The 24,105-nt window shown below is 42.3% G+C and overlaps 1 protein-coding gene across 1 annotated transcript; it reads right to left on the bottom strand.

Annotated features, from left to right (window-relative positions):
- Nucleotides 1-12,741: 12,741 nt before the first annotated feature.
- Nucleotides 12,742-18,701, bottom strand: pgat (Primordial germ cell-associated transcript protein). The gene is made up of 2 exons (XM_002940115.5): nt 18,595-18,701; nt 12,742-16,323 (listed from the first exon to the last, which is right to left on the bottom strand). Exons 1-2 carry the CDS (start codon nt 18,624-18,626, stop codon nt 15,408-15,410), a joined length of 948 nt encoding a protein of 315 aa, XP_002940161.1. The 5' UTR covers nt 18,627-18,701; the 3' UTR covers nt 12,742-15,407.
- Between the last annotated feature and the right edge of the window lie 5,404 nt (nt 18,702-24,105).

Here is a 24,105-nt window from a genome sequence, read left to right as displayed (position 1 = left end):
TAAGTGACTGATGAAACAGTGTAAGTGTTTTCACTTTCTTAGCTACTAAAGCAGACTACAGTCATAATGCATTGAAGCTTTACCCCCTTCCTTCTGAGGCAGCCTACATTACAGACAATCAGCATCAATTTCAATTCCCAAAGTTAACTCCCCTGTCCTCCATTTGATAAATTACACCCAAACTGATAATCAAGCCAAGAGAAATAAATAACCAAGATACTGCAGGAATGTGTCTTGGTGAATTCTACAAATGATAACCCATTGACTTTAAGTATAACTCATAAGACCCTGACTTAAATTCAAATAGAATATACAGCCTGAAAAAGAATTAGCTTAGAATATACTGTCCCTGTAGCTTCATCTAAATGTCTTCTTGATCAGCTGTTTTTTTGGGGTAGTTGCAACGCCACATCTTTACTGTACATTACTGGAGAAATGAGTAAGTTGCCTGCTGACAGCATTTTAAACTACAGCAAGAAGGGAATGCAAAGCCTCCTTTATACTTACGTTGTAAAATACTTCTTCAGTGTAATATGAAGTTCCTCACCCATGGTTTTCAGCTAATTCCTTTATTTTCTATCTGTACCTGAGAGTGATGCCTTTCTTGCATTCTATGTGACATTTCTTCTTTGTTCTTTCCATGGGTTAATCATCTGTGCATTGAGGACTGTCAGTGCCTTGAGTCTTGTGCATGGTCCTTAGTCTTGAGTTCTGGACATAGAAGATTCCATGGGTGAGCCCTATGGTCCTGATCTGCCATAACGCTCCACCAGGCCCACTCCAGAAGAGTTCTTTTACTCCAAATCCATTACAGGAATGCTGATCTGAATCGGTTTTTAATAACTTTAGCTTAGGGATTCACTCTGGCCTTCTACCTGATAACCCGATGGTGCTCCTTGGTCAAGAATGTCTAATTTACTGTTAATACCTATTTGGAGATGCCAGTAGGTACGATTTTCAAAAACTCAAAAAAATAATGAATTATAAACTGTATGGTGCTGGAATACATATATCAGTAAATATTTTACATCCTTTCCCTTGATCCACCATTTTGTGATGCAGCTCTAACTGTAACAGGAAGTAGTGTGGGAGTAAAAGGCAGAACTCTGTCCATTCATTGGCTGATGGGGCCTAGCATGTATGTGTGCCTTGGCTTGTTTGTGTGCACTGTGAATCCTATGATCCCAGGGGACAGCCCTTAATTCTTAAAATGGCAATTTTCCATTTAGGATTACCCAGTGGCACATACTACTAAAAAAGTATATTTATATGAAAACGATTTATTTAGATGAAGCAGGGTTTTACATATGCGCTTGTTTATACAATATATTTTTATAGAGACCTACATTCAGGTCAGCCTAGCTGCTGATTGGTTCCCATCCTGCAGTGCAGGAAGTGGAACAGATGGGTGAGACCAGTAGGGTTTTGGGGAAAATTTCCAGGGAATCAGCCCTAAATGCAATTTTTTTCACCGCACTCCTATATTTAGCGCTGTTTTTCATCCTGTCGGGGACCTTTGCAACAAAGCTGTTTCATTTGAATGAACATTTTCTCAGTCTGTGAATAAGAAAATTGATAGTGATCCTTTATGAGCCCAACATAATGTAAAAAAAAAAAAATTATATATATATATATATATTAGCATCTGTATCCCTTATTATGTTGGGTTGGAAACCCCACAGACTGTTCTTCGACTTTGGCTTATTCTTCAGCTTCTTCTTCTTCTTCTTCTTAGCGCCCCCCATTTTCTAAACGTTACTCCCCACACTTCTTCTCCCTATAGTGGAGCAGGTTGCTTGTGCTTTTCTAAGCAATCCCGCCCCCCCGTCTTTTTCCATTGACTTTGACAGGGAAGATTTTCAAACTGCTGCCACGCTTACAGCTTTGAAGCTACAGCCCCCAAACTTGGATAACATAATAATGGGTTCACCCTGAATGAAACAGCGACATTTGTTGGATGACCCCAAAGTGGGAGGGGACAACAGTCAATCAAATTTCACCCATTGACTTTTATGGGGAAATTGAAACTTCTGCCAATCTTACAGCTTTGAGGCTACACTCTCCAACCTTGATTCACATAGTCATGGGCTCAGCATGAATAAAAATATGATGATTGTTGGATGCTCAAAAGTGGGCGGAGCTGTGAACAGCCAACCAGATTTTACCTATTGATTTGGCAGAAATTCAACCTGCTGCCATTCTCACAGTAATAACACCGGGACCCCAAACTTTGCAGGTTTAGGCACCAGGTAACTGTGGTTCAAGGTAAGAAAAGATGGGTGGCGCCACCAACAGCCAATCAGAGTTTACCTATTGACTTTCAATGGGGAAATTCAACCTGCTGCCATTCTCACAGTATTAACACCAGGGTCCCCAAACTTTTCACAGTTGGTCACTAGGGGACTGCAGTTTTACTTTTGAAAAGTGGGCGGAGCCACCAACAGCCAATCAGATTTCACCTATTGATTTTTATTGGTTTGATGCCAGGGTTCCCAAACTTTGCATAGTCAGTCACTGGGTGACTACGCATTTAAGGTTTTTTGTATTTTTTTTAAGTGGGTGGAGCCACCAACAGCCAATCAGATTTTACCTATTGACTTTTAATGGGAAAATTTAACCTGCTGCCATTCTCACAGAATTAACACCCGGGTCCCCAAACTTTTCACAATTGGTCACTAGGGGACTGCAGTTTTAGTTTGGAAAAAGTGGGCGGAGCCACCAACAGCCAATTAGATTTCACCTATTGAATCTTATTGGTTAGGTGCCAGGGTTCCCAAACTGTGCACATTCAGTAACTGGGTGACTACATACTCAAAGTTAGAAAAAGTGGGTGGGGCCACCAATCACATTGTTTTCATTGTTTTCAGGGGGGAAATTTTAACTGTTGCCATTCTCACGTTTAATGTCAGGGTCCCCAAACTTTGCACAGTCAGTCACTGGGTGACTATGTTCCCAGTTTGGAAAAGTGGGCAGGGCCAACAACAGCCAATCAGATTTCACCTATAGACTTCATATGTTTAAATTTAAACTGCTGCCATTCTTTAAATATTAATACGAAGGTCCCCAAACTTTGCAGAGCTAGTCACCAGGTAACTGCGGTTCAGATTTGGGAAAAGTGGGCGGAGCCACCAACAGCCAACCCATTTCCACCCATTAAATTTCATTGGTTTATATTTAACTGATGCCATTATTTAAGTATTAATTCCAGGGTTGTTACACTTTCCAGAGTTACTCACTGGTTATTTGCCGTTCAAAGTTAGAAAAAAAGTGGGCTGAGACACCAACAGCCAGTCACATTTCACCTATTTACTTTCAATGGTGAAGTGTAAAATGCTGTCAGTCTCACAATTTTTATGCCTGAGTCCCCAAACTTTGAACAGTTGGTCACTGGGGGACTGCAGTTCAAAAATAGAAAAAATGGGTTGGGCCACTAACAGCCAATCAGATTCCATCCATTGAATTTTATTCATTTAAATTTAAAATGTTGCCATTCTCACACTATTTATGCCAGGGTGCCCACTGTTTGTCACTGGGTGACTTCCACTCAAGGTTAGAAAAAGTGGGCACACTCACCAACCACCAATCACAATTTACCTATTGACTTTTATTGGTTTAAATTTGAACTGCTGCCGTTCTGTAACTATTAATCCTAGAGTCCCTAAACTTTGCAGAGTTAGTCACTGGGTAACTGCAGTTCCAGGTTAGAAAAAGGGGGTGGAGCCACCAATCAGATGTCACTCGTTGGGAAATTTAAATTGCTGCCATTCAGACACTATTAAAACCAGGGTCCCCAAACTTTTCTCAGAGGTTTTACTATATAACTGTGGTCCAAGGTTAGAAAAAGTGGGCGGAGCCAACAACAGATCAGATTTCATTCAGTGACTTCACGCTTTTCAACCCAACATGAAGTTTGTTCTCAAACTTCCCTTTCTAGTTATATTTAGCGACTGTCAGGAGAATATTCAGCAGTGGATGTTCCCTTATTTCTATATTAGAAGCTAGCAACAAAGCAATGATATCCCAAATATTGGACCCCGGGGGGGAGGTTCCGCAGTATTAAGAATATTTTACGTTGGGCGGAACGGACATAATGTGCCCATACTAGCTGAACTGACCTTTGTGTTTATATTCCTGCAGCGGCAAAATCATTTGTATAAACCATATGAAAGAAAACAATTATTAAGTAAAACATTTCCACTAATTTAAATTGGAACAGAAATATTTTTTTTTAATTGAAGATAAAAAAATGACTTCCTAATCCTAAAAGCTTGCTGTACATCCCACGCAAGTGGCAGTGTTTACGGAATCAATATAAAATATGAATAGGAGAGGGCCTGAATAGAAAAATAAGTAAGAAAAAGTAACAGTAGCAATAAAATTGTAGCCTCACAGAGCAACAAGTTTTTTTAGCTGTTGGGGGTCAGTGACCCTCATTTGAAAGCTGTAAAGAGTCAGAAGAAGGAGGCAAATAATTCATTGAGATAAAAGGGGCCTAACGTGTCTCTCATGAAAGACACGTAAGTTATGCTGCCTTTTTTCTGTCCTAATAATTTTTTTTTTGAATTTTACTTTACTCTATTATTCTAATTATTGATGGTTATATCTGCATATAAATTCTAAAATTGCATTTAAGGACCAAAACACCTATATTGAACTGAGTTTCTTGTTGGACTAGATTTTGATTCCTACTGCATTTTGCCATGGGCTTTTGGACACACCCAAGCTTCCCAGATGTGGGGTGGAGCCTGGATCTTATTAGGCTGATACTTGTTGTGCACGGGATCACCTGACGAAGGGAGGTGTGAACCCCCCGAAACATTGTGCTTGTCTGTCATGTCACAATTAAGGCTAAGACAGAATTACCTCATTGGTGTGTACTGGGTCCCTTTATTCTGCTAATACAGGGAGGTTTGTTAACTGGCCCATAGGATTTGGGACTCATTTCTGTCCTGTTTATATAAGAAGAGGAAGCACGTGGCTCTTCCACTTTGGTCTTCATTTAGTACCAGGAATGGATTAGCAAGCAACCTAGCGCATTATATTTCTGGTGAAGCTTTGATACTTAAGGTGCCAAACATCTTAGAGGCGTCAGGGAACAGGCACCCTGATAAAGAGGTAAAGGTAGTGGTAGTCATAGCATACTCCTACTGTGAAATAGAGAGGCAATCTTAGGAGGAGAAGCTCACATTCCACCAAGAAGTAGAGTGGAGTTAAAACTTCCCATTCAATCCTGTTCTGGGACTCGTGGGTTTAAATGCCCTACCACTCTTTTAAACTGAAGAAACCACTCGGATGAGTGATGAAAAGTTTTCAGGAAAATTTTGAAAAGTCCAGTTGTTCTAGACTTAATTCTTAATTGAATGGTCCAGTATGTACTCGGTAAAAGAGAGCCTAAGTGCCAGCTAAGGGGATTATACAGGTCCAGTGGTGACCTTGATCAATGTTTAACTTCATTCTATGTAGGATCTGCGGAGTGGAAGACACCCTGGAAATGTTTTTTCTGGGGGTCCGTGAACGTGTACATATACCTCTGTCATGTACGGCCATGAGCAACCAGGAGAGATATAGTCCAGGAGGAACCATGAACAGAACCTAACATGACATATACAGGTGTTACAGAGTAACCACAAGCCACTGACTATTGCTTTGCCCTTTGGTCTAGAGGGGTCATTGGCAATTGTCTGCTACTTTTACCCAATATTTTCTCATGGAAACATTTCCTTCTAAACCTTGACCTTGAAATGTCTATTTTGAAACCTCACTGTATCAATGTAATATAGCTCTGCGCTAGACTGTAAAATAACTCATAGGTCACTGGCTGAACTTTAAAAATAAGTGCCACAAAGGGGGGAAAAATGTCTTGTGCTGAAAGAGACCGGAACAGCTTTTCTTCTGCACCATTAAATGAAAATGCCAAGCTCGGCGGGTGGGATTTCTTGGACAATAATCAAGTCTGCTGAAAATCACGTGGAGCTACCATTCTCTGCTCGGGGAAAACACAAATACACGAGACCTTTAAAAGAACCACAGTGAAGCTTTTTCCAGTTATAAAAAGGAACTTTTTCATTGCAATAAAGAAAAGAAATAAGGGCTTTTAAAGTTACCCATAATGCAACTTGCTCCCCATATAAATCTGTGTCTCCAGATTTAAGGGCAGAATTTTGTGCCCTACAGTCTATATTACATTAATGTAAGAAGTGGTGCTTGGGCAGCGTGCCACTCACAATAAGGGGACCAATTGCTTTAGTTCAACTTCAACTATTAGTGTTATAGCAGATCTGTGAATCTGAGATTTTGCTCAGAATGACACCTTTATTATGATAGCCTTCATTCCTTTCTGGGGCCAAAGAAAAGTTAACTTTTCCCTCCGGGACCAGTGTAGTACCCTAGCAAGGTTTTGGTGGCCCACATGGTTTAACTTAGTGGTGTCTATCTGCCTGAAGATCTTATTTGGCCAAAAGAGGACATGCAGAGTTAAAGGAAAAGTAACACTAAAATTTTCACTATACGACGATCGATTGATTGATTCTAGCCTTCCTTCTGTATAGGAAGGAGTCAGGCTAGGATCGATCAATTGATCGCTGCATAGTGGATTCTGCTCTGCATCGCCATATCGCCCTTTTTTAAATGACCGGAAGCCAAGTTTTAGCAGGTATTTTCTAATAAAGCATTCAAAATAATAAATGGTGTGCAGGATAGGGCAATTATTGGAGCAGGGTAAAATAGATTTTTTACTTAAATTTTTAGTGTTACTTTTCCTTTAATGTCCTTCCTTATTTAGGCTCTTAGGTGGACTTGGGGCAAACGCTGTAGATATTCTTGGAATTATGTCTGAATGGCTGATTCAGGAAGGTTTTGCTGCCTTGTTTTTGGCTAAAGTTTGGGGATTTTGGTTAATATTCAAACTGAATAATTTAATTATTCATCTCCTGAGGAAGCGTGATGGTAATCACGCGAAACGCGTTGAGATAGTTGCTGTTATTCCTGTATCACACTACAATCTTGTAAGAAGCCTGTATTGTGCATTGTGTATTTTACCTCAATAAACAGTTTTATGCTATTTTTTGCTCTCTCTTATTATATAACGTTTTGAGGACATGCCCACTACTTCTATTAACATACTGTAGATTCCGTTCGGCGTGCTGTTTTGTTTTGACTCACCAAACTGAGTTGGTGGAGGACACTCATCACTTTCCTTATCAAAAAACACTCACACTATTTATAAGTGCACTTCATGGTTTTCATTTTGTTATTAAAACATACTGCACTATATTTTGATATTTTTGTTTCATTTATTTTTATGCACCTCCACTTGGATACTTTTGAGACCCATTCAAAAGCGGTTTATTGAGAGGAAGCTGCAAGCAACATTTTCTACAACAACATAGAAGACAAAGACTTTCCACAGACTACTAAGACCACTAAAAGCACTAAGTATTTTTTGTTTTATTTACTCAAACTGAATAAGCCTGCAACTTACTGGTTGGGTATAAAAGGCAATAAGAATCACCAGGGTCTGACTGGGGGGTGCAGGGCGCACCAGGGCTGCCCAGGGGCCCCGCATACACCCAAGGTGCCCCCTCCATGTACCCCGTGCCCCACCCACCTGACATTCTTCCATGAACATGTACTTTCTTTGACTTTGTGTCAGGAGAGGGACACAGACAGCTGGGGGAGCGCCGTCAGAGATTTCATTTTTCAAATATTGGGAGGTATGCAAAGAGGGAGAAAATGTTTTTGACCACACCCACTTTTGTGGCCACGTCCCAATTACCACATCCCATTTTTTAAAAAAAATACTCCTTTTATATATAGATGAAATGGCGGGATCAGACACAAATGTGCTATACCCTCATACTGTACTACTTAAGGACAACAATATAGCAACTCCTACATTAAAATACAAATAGAGAGAAGGCAGTCAGTTATAAGTGAGTTATAACTATGTACCAGTTCTGCCCCCCATACACAGGAGCCCCGCCACACACAGTGTCCCCCATACACAGTAGCCCCCCAATACACAGTAGCCCCCACAGGAGCTCCTCCTTCGTCTGCGGCTCCTCTCCTTATGCGGCTCCTTGTGCGGCGGCGACAGGCCCTTTTATAAGGTTGCGCCCGTGCATAACGACGTCACACGTACCCACAGGCGCAACCTTATAAAAGGGCCTGTCGCTCTATAAGGAGCAGCATAACAAGTAAAGCCGCCGGGGAAGTCTGAAGGTCCAGCTCCAGCCAGCGCATCCTGCTGTGCTGGATAGTTCAATGAATGTCCCGCAATGCGGGATGCGCCATGAAAAGCGGGACAGTTGGGGGGTATGAGATTGGGTCTGGGCCGCTGGGGCCCACCGGGTTTTTCCCAGTGCCCTGGCAGCCCAGTCCAACCCTGACAATCACCTTTCAGGTAGATAAATAACCAGTAACACCCTCCTCCTAGGCTGACTGAATGCATCTCCCCAAAACTGATGGCCAAGGGAACTTTACCATTGATTTTGACAACAATAATAACAATGGCAGATATGGAGTGTGTGACATCATCTACTCCACAATCTACCAATGGGCTGTCTGATGTTATTTCTACACCCTTTCATCCCACTCCATCAGTTCCCTAAGCAAAATCAATTTCGAATCACTTTATTTTTGCAGTTTAATGTATTTACGCCGAACTGTCTGATTAATATTACATTTTACATGCAGATTTCAAAAAAAAGAAAAGCTTTTTATTCCTCAGAGAAACAAAGTTCTAATTTCCACCGTGTCCTTGTTTTGTGGGTGACTGTTAAAAGTGTGTTAAAAACACGGGATCCCTACCTGGCAGAGCGGCTGTGAGTGCAAGCCTACGCAGCCATTTGCATAAGTGCCTCGCTGCTGTCACACTCCTGTCGAGTCGGCATTACTCGCTATCGCTGCGTTAAGGTGCTCCATAAAGGGCCCGACATTGTGCATCACACAGAGCTGATTTCTATTCAGGGGAAGCAGAGAGGCTGGGGATTTCTTTGTACTCGCTCGCTAACAAACTGACATGCACTAACCGGAGCTTTGGGAAGTTCTGAGGTAATTACTGCTCCGGAAGAGCCTCTGATTGACGCGGTTGAAATGGAGTATTTGCACATGATTAGAGCTGAAGGAAGGGAGCCAATATTGTTATTCCCAGGGCTACAGGAATGGGCATGCTGTTTAACAGCCCACGGCCTTGTGTCTTTGGGGGACATCTAATTGGATGGGAGCGGATCTGTCTTGGGCCTTTCATGGACAATTACTACCATAGGGGTGCAGAATGGCCTAACCTTGACCCTTTCTGTGCACTGCAAGCCACTGTGGCCTATTTGTAATAAACCAGCACTGCACCCTAACCAGTTATAAAAGTGCCATGGGCTTGTAAATTCCTCCCCCCATTTTGAGTGTGTGGGAGATTATTGAGTGTATAATTTAGCTGCAAAGCAGTTGTGGGTGTATGGAATAAATGGAATCTAAGTTATCTAAGTTATATATCACAGATTGACCGATTATAGTAATCTACAATAGTGTCTGTAGCAGCAGAGGGATAATAGCCTCTGGGAAGGGACTGTGGCTGTGGGATAGCAGGTATAGTAGGGAGAGATTGTGCCTATAGTAGCAGTTGGGGTGATAATAGCCTCTGGGAAGGGACTGGGGCTGTGGGATAGCAGGTATAGTAGGGAGAGATGGTGCCTATAGTAGCAGTGGGATAGTAGCCTCTGGGAAGGGACTGTGGCTGTGGGATAGCAGGTATAGTAGGGAGAGATGGTGCCTATAGTAGCAGTGGGATAATAGCCTCTGGGAAGGGACTGGGGCTGTGGGATAGCAGGTATAGTAGGGAGAGATTGTGCCTATAGTAGCAGTGGGATAATAGCCTCTGGGAAGGGACTGTGGCTGTGGGATAGCAGGTATAGTAGGGAGAGATGGTGCCTATAGTAGCAGTTGGGGGGATAATAGCCTCTGGGAAGAGACTGGGGCTGTGGGATAGCAGGTATAGTAGGGAGAGATGGTGCCTATAGTAGCAGTGGGGGGATAATAGCCTCTGGGAAGGGACTGTGGCTGTGGGATAGCAGGTATAGTAGGGAGAGATGGTGCCTATAGTAGCAGTGGGATAATAGCCTCTGGGAAGGGACTGTGGCTGTGGGATAGCAGGTATAGTAGGGAGAGATGGTGCCTATAGTAGCAGTGGGATAATAGCCTCTGGGAAGGGACTGTGGCTGTGGGATAGCAGGTATAGTAGGGAGAGATGGTGCCTATAGTAGCAGTGGGGGGATAATAGCCTCTGGGAAGGGACTGTGGCTGTGGGATAGCAGGTATAGTAGGGAGAGATGGTGCCTATAGTAGCAGTGGGGGGATAATAGCCTCTGGGAAGGGACTGTGGCTGTGGGATAGCAGGTATAGTAGGGAGAGATGGTGCCTATAGTAGCAGTGGGATAATAGCCTCTGGGAAGGGACTGGGGCTGTGGGATAGCAGGTATAGTAGGGAGAGATTGTGCCTATAGTAGCAGTGGGATAATAGCCTCTGGGAAGGGACTGTGGCTGTGGGATAGCAGGTATAGTAGGGAGAGATGGTGCCTATAGTAGCAGTTGGGGGGATAATAGCCTCTGGGAAGGGACTGGGGCTGTGGGATAGCAGGTATAGTAGGGAGAGATGGTGCCTATAGTAGCAGTGGGGGGATAATAGCCTCTGGGAAGGGACTGTGGCTGTGGGATAGCAGGTATAGTAGGGAGAGATGGTGCCTATAGTAGCAGTGGGATAATAGCCTCTGGGAAGGGACTGTGGCTGTGGGATAGCAGGTATAGTAGGGAGAGATGGTGCCTATAGTAGCAGTGGGATAATAGCCTCTGGGAAGGGACTGTGGCTGTGGGATAGCAGGTATAGTAGGGAGAGATGGTGCCTATAGTAGCAGTGGGATAATAGCCTCTGGGAAGGGACTGTGGCTGTGGGATAGCAGGTATAGTAGGGAGAGATGGTGCCTATAGTAGCAGTGGGGGGATAATAGCCTCTGGGGAGGGACTGGGGCTGTGGGATAGCAGGTATAGTAGGGAGAGATGGTGCCTATAGTAGCAGTGGGATAATAGCCTCTGGGAAGGGACTGTGGCTGTGGGATAGCGGGTATAGTAGGGAGAGATGGTGCCTATAGTAGCAGTGGGGGGATAATAGCCTCTGGGAAGGGACTGTGGCTGTGGGATAGCAGGTATAGTAGGGAGAGATGGTGCCTACAGTAGCAGTGGGATAATAGCCTCTGGGAAGGGACTGGGGCTGTGGGATAGCAGGTATAGTAGGGAGAGATGGTGCCTATAGTAGCAGTGGAATAATAGCCTCTGGGCTGGGACTGTGGCGATGGGATAGTATAGTAGGTTACAATGGTGATTGTAGCATGTTATCACAGTATATATCTGGTATATTGTTATAAAATACCTGTGACAAGTTGAATACCTCTGTGTAGGAAAATAAAAGTTAATCATGGCAGGCAGGGAAGTATATGCTGTCAAGTGAAGGATAATGAGATTTAGCAGGGAAGTTACAGTGCCAGCAGCAATGAACAGATTGAAAGGGACCCAACCATGATCTGAAGTCAGGCAAAACATGAATGTAATTAATGTTATACATTTAAGCTTCAGATCTCTGCTCCATTCCCCTGACTGATGGAACCCACTCTACACTTTGCCATTTCCGATGCTCACCTTAGAGATTTCGTTCTCTTTTATTCCACACCAGAGGCAGGAGCAGCCATGGCGCTAATAACTAGCAGTCAATAAAGCATATTACTGGCATATAAAGCACAGGGAAGAGCAGTTACCATTTAATGATGAGAATGAAATGCCTGTAGCCCATCAGTGCTTCCTGACCCCAGTATCAGCGCACTATATACCAAAATTCCCCTAGATACAGGGTATTGCTATGATGTTTTTGGATAATAATACCTGCCATATTTAAACACCATAGAACACAGCTAGAAAGGAAATGCAGACACAAAAAGCCTTTTGCCAAAGTTAGGTGCTCCTGGGTTGCCAACCAAAGAAAAAGAAATGCACCTAAAACAAACTAAGCAGTAAATTACTATTATAGTGATATAGCTACGGCATACCTAGAGAAAATCGTGCCAAGTCTAGCAACCCATAGCAACCAGTCAGCAGGCAGCATTTACTGACCACAGGTTGAAAAGCAAGTAATAGATTGATTTCTATGGACAACTAAATAGTGGCATAAGTAGTATAAGCCAGCCGCTCCTGGGGGGGGGGGGGGGGGGGGGGGGGCAGGTGCAAGGGACTCCTACCCAGCCCCCCCCCCCAACTCCCTGCTATCTGCCTGTGCCCCCTGGTATTTGCAACTATAGAGGAAGCAGCCCCCCTGTCACCTCGGACCCCCCCACAACCACAGGGTTGGCTTCCTCGATAGTTATGCCAACTATACCTGGGAAACTGCAGGTTTTATTACATCCCCTAGTCAGTGGCGTAACTATAGAGAGAACAGACCCTGTGGCCTCAAGGGGTGGCCGGGTCAGCTTTCTATGTGTAGGGGGCCAACGACACACACAAAACTGTGACCAAAGTGGCCAGGGCCCCAAATTAACACCACTGTATCTAGTTATATATACACAACAATATTGGCAGCTTAACAAAATGCACTTTTGCCCCATGAGGATTCTTTCCATTGCTTTAAGATCTTGTGGGCACAAATGTGATTTTCTGTAGCTGAATTCCTTTTGGGCGCTAATTGCCGTATAATAAGCACCACACTCATACGCTCAAGTCTCTGTTTAATGACGACAATAGAATAAACAAGGTCACAGCTTTCTTTATTTCATCCGACATAAAATCTCAGATAAGACACAGTGATGTCAAGCTTGGCAGGGTGCTCGTTACAGCCGCTGTTTGTGGTCACTCAAGTAATTAAGCGTTACATTAATTATAATTGTGCAGCGAAACTAACAAGTCTCTGAGCAGTTGTTTTATTAACCAAAGCTGGAACTCTACAACGGGGGGCTATGACAGCTTTAAAATATTTATGACCCCAAAACAAATATTACAATGAAATATTTAATAAAAGGCACATTTTAAAAGCTATAATAGCAATAAAATTGATTTTACAATGGATTTATAGAACAATGATCTGATGACTCTTCTTAGCTTGCAAACCCATCAGACATGACCACAGTTTTCAATCAATGTGATGGCTAAATCACTAAATTATGTATGTAGGCTCCCTATGGGTACCTGGACCTCTCCTAGGCGTGTTGTTTTGCTATACACCATAGGTATTTTAGGCCTCTAGAGAAAGTAAAACTTTCACTCCTACATGGCGACTACCTGGTCAACCAGTTAATTTCTCTAGGCCAAAGCCAACGTCTATGCTACTGTTCTTATGCATAAGCCAACCTTTTTAGCCAATCAGAACCAAGGAGTTCCCCAATATTTGCATATGAATCTCTGCTCTATCCCCCATATGTTATAAAATGGCACTAAGTTTGCCACCAATAAGATGCTGATTGGTGGCTATGGGTTACTGCTCCTTGGCAAACTAAAAGGACATGTCAACTCCAAAAATAAGTTTTTGCCTAATAAAAGAAAACACAATTCTAAGCAACTTTCCAAAAATGATTGATTAAGATGTTCAGTGCTTTAAACGTTATTTGTAAATGTAATTGCTAGTGAAAGCAGCATTTGCTGGACTCCTGGTTATGACTTTTTAAACAATGTTGCAAAGGTCGGTCTCCTCCAGCAATACAGGTCTGTCAGTCTGCTGCCTTGTGTTACATTGTTTCAAATGCTAGAGCCCCCAGGGCAGGGCAACACTGCTTCTATTAGCAATTATATTTAAAAATAACTGAAAAACCATTACAAACTTGTAGTAAATGTTTATTGCAAAGCTGCTTGGAATTTTGGTTTCTTTTATTAGGCAAAAAATTATATTCTGGGTTGACTTGTCCTGCCATTTTTTAATGCCATAACCACATTTGTGTTGGCTTCCTTTATAGTTATGCCATAGTTATACCTGGGAAACTGCAGGTTTTATTACATTCCCTAGTCAGTGGCGTAACTATAGAGGGAACAGACCCTGTGGCCTCAAGGGGTGGCCGGGTCAGCCTTCTATGTGTAGGGGGCCAACAAAACACACAAAACTGTGGGCAACCCGCAATTTCTGGGTTTTTTCTCCTGCCATTTTTTAATGCCATAACCACATTTGTGTTTAAAAGAACCTTTATGCGGTGAACTTTACCTGCTTTTTTTTTTTCAGCAATGTCATAGGCCAAATGGCCTTTGGTGGAGCAAACCTTTCTGGGCAGTAGAAAGTGCTGCATGGTCAAAAAATCTAATCATTGTGCCACCATGCAACCCCTCCAATATTAAGATAGCAATGCTAACTATTGTTTCAACATGAAGCCCCTACAGTACTGTATTTTAGGGATATAAACAAAGTATGTGCTGCTACCCTCCATCACAAGCATCAGGGGGTTTACAGCATAAGGTAAGGGGAGAACCCTACCACAGGCAGCACTTTTACCTGAAAGATTTCAAAACTTGAAATTAAGTGTTACAAACATCAGCAAAAAAGTGTAAACCATTTTAACAGGGAGCACTGCCCCGTAGCCTCCTGTGCGCATAGGTGGAGGCAGAAAGTCTGCTGTGTGAAAAAAAAAAAGGGTAGTGTATTCATGGGGTGTGCAGAGTCTAATGCCCTGTGCTGGGTTATGTGATACAGTATCTGGTGTAAAACGGAAACTTGCCATCACCTACAGCTAACTAACTTATAAATAACTTGTAACTAAGTGTCTTTGTGCAAATCAGTGCATTAAACACAACAGGAATGGGTGCTTCATTTAACCGAGGCGGTGGCCCAGGGAAGGGATTAATAAATCAGTCCAAAACTAAAGCTGTGCATGAAACCATTCCTTACCGTTTGCTTTGTTACGTGATACAACAAACTGTGTGTGAAAGTATTATCACTCTTACGTGCACTTGTGCAAATTAGTGCATCATACAGGAGAAATCTGTGACTTTGGCACTGGTACTGGTAAAGCTTAACCCAAAACAATATCTGTGCATAAATCCAACAAGCTGCTCTTATATCTAATGCAACATCTGATGCATAAATGGTATCTTATCACTTACGTGCACTTGTGCAAATTAGTGCATGATACAGGACAAATCTGTGCTTGGTATATCCGTGACCTTGGTGCTGGAATTAGTAAAACTTAACCCAAAACAAAATCTGTGCATAAACCCAACAGTCTGTTCTGCTATCGAATGCAATATCTGATGAAGGGTATCTTATCACCCAAGTGCATTTGTGCAAATTAGTGCGTTTGACAGGACACAACAAACCATTTCTAAAACTCTACTTGAAACAGTTAACAGGAAAACACAGTGTATTAACAGAAACCTTATCTAAAACCAAAATGTTTTGCTTACAGGCCAATATCCCACCAAATGCTACCATGACGTGTCCTCAACATAAAATTCAGCCTGGCTATAATCTTTTGTTTCTCCTTTGGGCCCAAGACAAACCTCTTGGATGTTTGGTGCATGATATCCATCACTAGGTTTCTTGGCAGGGCAACCTTCCCTCTGGACCCATCAACGTTCACTTTGTTGGCCCATAGTTGGTAGAGGGAATGGGGTACGTGATGTTGAAACAGAAGCTCTGCAAAGCGGTGTGGCTCGTAGTTGGAGCTGCGCAGCATGGAAATGAGCTTCTTTCCATCCAGAGGGTTCAGGATAATGTCTGGAAGAACAAAATAACCATCTGCTCTGAGGGCTGGACTGGAGCTCCAGGTGGCTTCAGACTTCACTGGAGTGCTTGTAGCAGGCATCTCTTTAGGGCTTCTTGTAAATGCAGCATGGATTTGGGTACCTGTAGTGAAGTTCTCTTCAAGTCCATTGAGATCAGGCAAAGTGCTTGGTCTGTTTAGAGCACTTGCAATAATTTCTTCCTCTTTAAATAAAGCGGGGTTTTGGGGGGACGGGAGATGATTTGAACCTTTCAAGCCACTATCAGTACCACTTGAGTCCATGAAGCTATGCATCATGTATTTTAGGGCTTCTACATCGGCCCTTAGATGGTGAATGTACTCCCACTGTTCTTCCAAGAGCTGCCACTGCTGCATCAGAATGTGCCTTTGGGATTCAGAGTCTGTGCAACGTGCATGGTCCTGACAAGTTTGTTCATTGACAGCAGGTAGACACTGACTTTCCATAGAAAATGACTCTAAAACTGTAGCATTCTCAGCAAATCTGCACAAGCTCTGTAGCAAGTGGTCAGCGGAGTCTTCTGTCTTTAATGCCATAGAGATTCTATAGAGATAGTGTGGGCTAGCCTGAAACCTAGGGGAAACCGTGCAGATGATTAATGTATGCCACATGCAATTATATGGTGCTTATATTCTTATTGGATTATTTTATCATGACTTATATAGAAGAACTGGAAAAAGATGAAGAGCAGCCCAATGAATTGTGGGATTGGATGCCAATGTGTGGGTAGATACTACCCGTTTTTTATTTTTGGGTTATTAGCCTGTGCCATGTATGGGTCTAAAGTGATGAACTTGCCAACCAACCTCAGATCAAGGCTTGGCGAGTTACTGATTGTGCCGGGTGGAAAAGCTCCTTGGTAAAAGACTTTATCAGGTAACCTTGTTCAGCAGTCTGTATGGGTCTCTCCTGACCCAATGATCTGATCTGCCATTTGGGTGGCAACACTGATCATAGTGACCTATTCACACAAGCAGATCTAGTCATGTTTGTCCAACATGAGAAACAGTAGACAAGTAGGGGTTCTTCTTAAACAGGGGTCCCTTAGAGGGGGTATGATTGGTTCAGGTATATCAATATATATTTAGGAAGGGCTTAACGTACTTCTGTCTATTTTTTGATACAATCCAGTTCTATATAGCCAATGTGCCTCCTCTGATCACAGAGCCCAGCCATCCCCTACAGTCTCAAGCCGTGGTCCCCGCAATCCTCTTCTGCCCCCACAGAAGGGGTGGGAGCCTTACCTTTGCCATCCAATTCATGGGTGACATGCAACAGTCATATCAGCTGAAAAAAGTGTGTGTAATTTACGGATCTGATTTTTGCGTCAGTCCCGTTACATTTTGACGTGCGCGACTACATCTGATTTGTTGCATGTGTTTTGTTGATCCAACACCATCTACAATAACACTTGTGGAGTTTAGCCCTAAAAGGCTGATCAAAATCCCAATTATTTCTGCAAACGTCAGAGGGCAGAGGGAATCTAGGCAAGTAGTCATCAGTCTGCAGTGGCTGCATGGAAACATGCAATGGCGCATTCTATTGGCAAAAAAAAAAAATCTAATTCTTGCTTCCCATACCCAGCCATTAAAAGTGACCCACTGAAGCCAAAACACTGTGAGCCCTATCCACAAAAAGTAATAAGCTACCCCCTACCCTTCTTTTAAAACAAAGAGGCTGGCTTATTTACTAACACTGGGCACATTTGCACCAGTGTGTTAACCCATTACATGGTTTTAGTTTGTTTTTTTTTGTTTTTTTTTTATTTCACTTGCAGTAGACAGACAGAAGCTAATTCCTTACTAAGGCAAATTGGTCAGTGTTTGTAAATGAGACCACATACAAAACAGAAGTCCTGTAGGGCTGCAACCCAGCAATAAGCATTTTTTATATAAAAGACCTTAGTAAAGGGGGGATCTGGCTCCCTGTGCACCCCAACATTTCCATTAAAGGACTTTGTGTTCCAGGTCTATAAACCACACATGCTATTGCTTGTCACAGTCTAGGCTTCATGCAGAGCCATCAACCAACCCCATGTCATGAGGAAAATAAAGATCCAGTCCTGATTTATTTAGGCCTGAATTCCTCTTTACACTAAATTATAACGTGAAATAAGGTCTCAGAAAGGCCTGGAGTGGATCACTATCTCCCTCGTGACATGGGGTTTGGCTGACAGCTCCGTTCCTCCTACAGGTTTCTGCCAGATTATATTAGGTGGATCCTACAACTGAAAAGGGGGGAAAGCATTTATTGTTTCCTATGAGAATCTAATGGGCTTGAGCACACTATACAATCAAATTCTGTTAGTTGGATCCAAATGTAGAACTGGGATTTGTGTCTTTTTTCATTCTCAGCTGCAATGTACCAGACTCCAGCTGCAAGAGTAACTAACAGGGATGGTAAAGGTCTGCCTTGTACACAAACCAAACACATATATTCACAGAAATCTATTCTGTAGTGACAAGCTGCCAATGTGACCATGAAGCAAATTAAAATTGCATATATTGTCCCTGTGATTGTCATTTATGGTGGATTTCTGTGCCGAATAGCTTGGTTTCAGTGTCACCGAGCAGCATGCCCCTGCAGCTATAACTCATCAGCCTTGCAGCAAATGAACATTGCTTGACCTCCAGCGTTCATCATTACAGGAGAAAGCTAGGAGGAATGCTATAATTCTGCCCTGCAGGGACTGTACTCCGTTCTATAACAGGACTATGGGGGTGGCCTCACCAAACAGTAGTAAGATCCACAAGCTGATCTAGTGGTGTAACATAGCAACACATGGCACACTCATTAAACATCACCAGTGGGTATTAACAATGAGCAATAAGTTTGCCTACTCACCCCTTTAGATCTGGACACATCTGAAGTCTCATCCCCTGTGGCAAAAGCAGGATACATGCTGCAGGCTGTGCCTGTTACTTTGAAGATCTGCACAATGCATGCAACACAGATTCCTAATTAGCAATTTAGTATGTAGATTTGATAGGAATCATGGTTTAAAGGGCTAGGGTTGCACCCCTAACAGGCAAGGACAAATGGCCTTAATTAGGACACGTTTGCAAAATAACAGCAATCCAAATCCAAGGACTTGGTTATATATATAAATATATATATAAATGGGAATGCTGCTAAGAACACACCTGACTTAGGGCACATTGTTGGCAGATTGCCTAAAACTGTACCAACATAAAGGAGGGATGCATCTAATGTTGTACTGTAGAATTAGCACAGCCGTGGGTGGCACTGGCCATCTTGAGCTCTCCCTGCCAAATAAATTCCACGTCATTCATTCAGACGCACTGCCACCTCATCTGTGTAATAACTATATGGTATATGGCTGCTTTATTTAAATACATATTACAGGGCGGCATGCCAAGCAATGCATGGCAATATGTCTTTACCGTGTTATTTCTGTAGCTCTAAGGCCACAGTGCATCAAATAAAAATGATATTTTACAGTTTTCATTTAGAACTAACTATAACAAACTGAAAAATAAAACAAACATGGCAATAAAAGCCCCTTTGTTAATGTTATTTTACAAGCCTCCCACTCCCCTATGAATCATGTGCCGGCCACCTGCTCCCCTAGCAGGGGAATCATATAACTGTAGGTCCTACAGCCAAAGCCACTCTCACAATGTCTAATATTGTGTTTTTGTGCACCTGTTTATTTATACAGACATGTAATGTTCTATTCCATTGTAATGACACATACAGTAACTTTTGTTATTAGATAAGCCATTAATTTACACTTGTAACAAACACTCGATTGCCATAAATAATAATAGTTTCATATCTCATATCATATCTCTTGTCATAGCGCAGAATGATATAGGAAGTCCTTTTGGCTGGCTGCAACATCTAGAGCAGGGGCTCCCAGACACTGACACTGCCCCAGGGCACTTGGACACTGGCATAAGGGCCTCAACCTGAAGGCCAATTAGGGTGAGAATTATGTTCAATGGTCATTTGCTATACTGGATACACTTTAAAGCCCAGACTGGAGGTCAGTTAGGGTGAATTCTGGGGTGAATATGTATTTCCTAGATAGTCATAGAACTATGACTGAATGGCTGATACACCAATATTTTGCTATATATTTACTCATTTCATGAGCTAAGGGGTTCCTGAGCAAAGGTTGGACCTTCAAGTAGGTCTTGAGCTGAAAAAAATTCACTGATCTAAAGTTATATGTACTGCATAGATAGTTTCCAAAAGTTATCTTAGTCCAGTTAGAGAATGCATCATTGACAACTAATTCTCTAACTTGGTCTCCATGAACAAAAAGGTAATTCACATACTGGACTGGGTTATAAGACTGGGAAGGACCGAGCTGGTGATATACAGGAACAGACAGGAACATGTTGTAATAGATGAAGTACAGGATCTGTGGGATGGAGAGCAGTGGTGTAACTGCTGGGGGTTGCACCCAGATCCGCACCCCTCAGAGATGAGATGGCCCACATAGTGGAATTAACTGCAATGGTATTTGCTCATATGCCAGTACAGAGGAGGGGGGGTTCCTTGGGGGCAGCACAGGTGCATATTCTTCACCCAGGCCCACTAAGTTACGGCACTGATGGCAAGGGCAAAGAACAAGACTGGACAGGACAGATCCATGCAATGAACAGAGGTCACAAAACACAGGTCCAAAGACAGGTCAGTAACTGAGATACTCAAGAGATGCTGAATATTCAGGTTCAGCTTCCACAGGATCAAGCAGTAAGTTCAAGGATGGGGAAAGGTTTTTATAACAAGAGTTAAGCCAAAATTGACTGATCCTATTTGCCACTGAGGCTGCTGGGATTTTTTTCATCATGTGGGAAAAGTAGGTGGGAAGCCTACATTCATCAGAAAACTCTTGGGTGCGGCCCTGTCCCAGTAGTTAAGGAGAGCTACTGTTCCAAGGGCATCAGAGCCAGGAAGCAGCACCATCTCTAACCCATGCTAATTGCTGGAGAGTGGCAGCAAACATATGGCAACCTTCCTCCTGGCAGATGTGATGTTTCCCAGCGACACCATGGGCAACATCAATAGAGCAGATAGAGAGACAAGGGAAGCGGCAGGCACCTGTGAGTGGGGGGAATCTCCAGGCGCACATATTATATATATAGAACATCAGCGAGCAGTTTAGCTGCAGTGACTCATCCATTGCGCTGCCGAGGGGGCTCGGGAACGGCACAAGCTGGAAATTAATTGTTTGGAAGATGAAAATAACAAGTGTTGCGCCAGGAACCAGAGAACATTACAATAAGGCTTATTTTATTCTCAAAACCTGTAAAAAGGAAAAAAAAATCAAAAGATTCATTTCAGTGAAGAATTGAGCATTTAGGTTTTGGCTACTTTAAAGCAAGATCAGCGCCTTAACAAGAGCATCTGTATTGTGTAGCTAAAGGGCAACTCAATCCTCAGTTGAACCTGTGATCTATATGTAGGGTAACTCAGCCATAATGATGCTACACATGTCCGCTTTTACTGGAGATGACATGTGGAAGTACTCTATGACATGTGGAAGTATTTAATATCGTGCACAATGCCAAGAGTTTTTGCATTAGGGTTAACATCTGCGGGGGGGAGGGGGGAATTATTAACATTTGGATTTTCACAGTTTTTAAGTTTTTAAAAACACGACTAAATTCATTTCCAGGAATGGCCACAACTTTGTGGAAAAAAAACACAAAAAACTAGACTTTTTCAATTTATTGCACAAAAGCCAGTATAAGAAAACCCAGAAAATCTCTACAACCACGAAGCAAAGAAAGATCTTCCCATTGTAAAATGGACATCTGCCATTGACTTCGACATGATCTCGACAGGTTTTGCTGGTGTATTTTTTCATTCGGATTTGTTGCAGGTTTGTCGCATAATAAATCACAACAAAAAAATCTTATTTTGCAAAAAAAGAAAGAAAAAAACAGAAGGTGCACAGGTGCAGTTGGCACAAAAAGATTTGCTCTGAGCATTTCGAGAAGAGGTTGGCAACCAAGCACCAAAGTGTATGGTATATGGAAAGTTATATCATTATTATCATAACACTGCTGTACCTACAGTATGCATGCTTCTACAGTGGGATTCAATGTGTTTTTATGGCAGTACTCCAGGCCTAGTTTAAGGGTTAGGACCCAAAAATGGGTCACCATGGTATTTAAGCTGGGCCCCTTATTGTGGTGAAATTTGGTCCTACAACAGGCAAATGTAATTAAAATGAATTGCACTGTAAACTTGAAAATGGTGGAACATTTGAGAGATGAGCAAGCACAAGATCACAAAAGTATGCCCTTTAGTGCTCATTTACTCATAAACCCCTTAAATTAGGTGTGCAAGGTATGGGCAGGAGGTAAGGACGCCTACATGCCACCCAGTGCCCACCACTTTCGATTCCAGCCAAACACCGGCTGCACTAGATTCTAAGAGCAGAGATTCAAATGGAGTACAGACGCCTTCAGCTATTAACATAATGCCCCATACAGAGGGCAAAGTGCAAAAAAATGCCCGATTGTAGTCTTTGTTTGCATTGTGTGGGGCATTGTAAATAACATATTAGGGTGCACTGTATGACTCCAACAAATTTGTGTAAAATTGATCCTAAATATTGTCCTGAATGCCTCAAGAGATGTGGCGAAGGCAGGCATGGTCCTACCCATAGGGGGCCATTAATCAAATTCCCCATTTCCTCTTAATAAAAAGAACCATGTCCTCATTTCCAACTAAAATTTCAGGAACTAATCCGAGTAAATAGATCATTTGCTTTTGGGAGGTTGAAAAACTTGGTAAAATAAGAGGAAGAAAAGCATTTCAATCTTCCACCCACATTTTACTATTCCATAACATTTCCATTTATACTTTACTCTGATTTTGCCAAAACCTAAACAGGCAATTACATTTATCCAAAATAATTCACATCTGTTTCCTACATTTTAATAAGGTGCCTTATGTTTTCTGAGGACTTACTCAACCCTGTAATATCACATCAGTATCATGGCGATTATCAGTTCACCAACACATCAAGAATGCTTTGACCTGGAAGATGATTTTTCAAGCTCTGATTTTCTCAGCACATCTTTCCGGGGGTAATCAGATAATCGGAAGCTTAACAAAGACGTATGATTTTTTTTTTCAATGCAGTATAGTATGTTATTATGATTACTCTTTAATTATAAAGTGCCAACATATTCCACAGCACTACATAGTTACATAGTTGTAATGCAAAAAAGGCCAGAGTCCACTCACATACATAAACCATATATACCAACATCAATACTAACTGTAGATATTAGTATTACAATAGCCTTGGATACTATGCTTGTTCAAGAACTCATCCAAGTCCCTCTTATAGGCATTAACAGAATCTGCCATTACCCCATCTCTAGGAAGGGCATTCCCCAACCTCACTGCCCTCACTGTGAAAAACCACCTACGCTGCTTCAAATGGAAGCTCCGTTCCTCTAATCTAAAGGGGGGCCTCTGGTGCGTTGATTGTTTTTATGGGAAAAAAGAACACCCCCCATCTGCCTATAATCCCCTCTAATGTACTTGTACAGAGTAATCATGTCCCCTCGCAAGCACTTTTTTATCCAGAGAAAACAACCCCCTACAGAGATTTTACATCATTCCCATCAGCCCCTGCCCCAGTGGAGCTTACAGTCTAAGGCCCCTATAACATTTACACATACTAGTTTTATAAGCAGCCAATTAACCTGCCTGTATGTGGTTGGAATGTGGGAGGAAACCCCAGAGACTTCAGTGAGATACACAAACTCTTTGCAGCTACCTGCCAGCCTGGAATCTAACCTTAGCTATTGAGTGAATAGGACATTATTTCTACTTTGACACCTGGCTTTTTCATTATAATAAAATGTTTCTATAGAGCTGAAGTTTCATGTTTTATTATAGAGAATAAAGCACTCTAGAAATCTACAGTGTAAAGTGCAAGCTTTAGGCAGTGAAATCTCTAGTGTGCATTATACTGACTTACTGTTTCATTTGCTTAAAAGTTCCTTAAAATCCTATTTTTTATTTCTGATGAGTTGTTTTTACTCAATTTACCAAATGATTCACACTAAAACATGCATCAAAAGCAAGAGATCAAAGTAAATAAGCCCTTTTAGGCAGACGGTCAGATCAGAATGTGCATATAATGAAAAGCAGCCATATGTTTGGAGAAGTCGCCAAATGGATCTTTCCTTGAGGTGGGTGGATCACAAGATGGGAATGCAGGGGTGAGCACTGAATCATATGGTCGATTCACCAACAGGATTTTTTAACCTGTCTGATCAGTATGTACCCAATTTTTGGTCTGATATTGGTCATGTAGGCCTGTTGGAGGGCCCCATACAAGGGCAGATAAGCTGC

Source organism: Xenopus tropicalis, chromosome 5, assembly GCF_000004195.4.
Source record: "Xenopus tropicalis strain Nigerian chromosome 5, UCB_Xtro_10.0, whole genome shotgun sequence".
Taxonomy (NCBI): domain Eukaryota; kingdom Metazoa; phylum Chordata; class Amphibia; order Anura; family Pipidae; genus Xenopus; species Xenopus tropicalis.
Note: the sequence above shows the minus strand (reverse complement) of the source record. Positions and strands in the feature narration are given on the sequence as shown.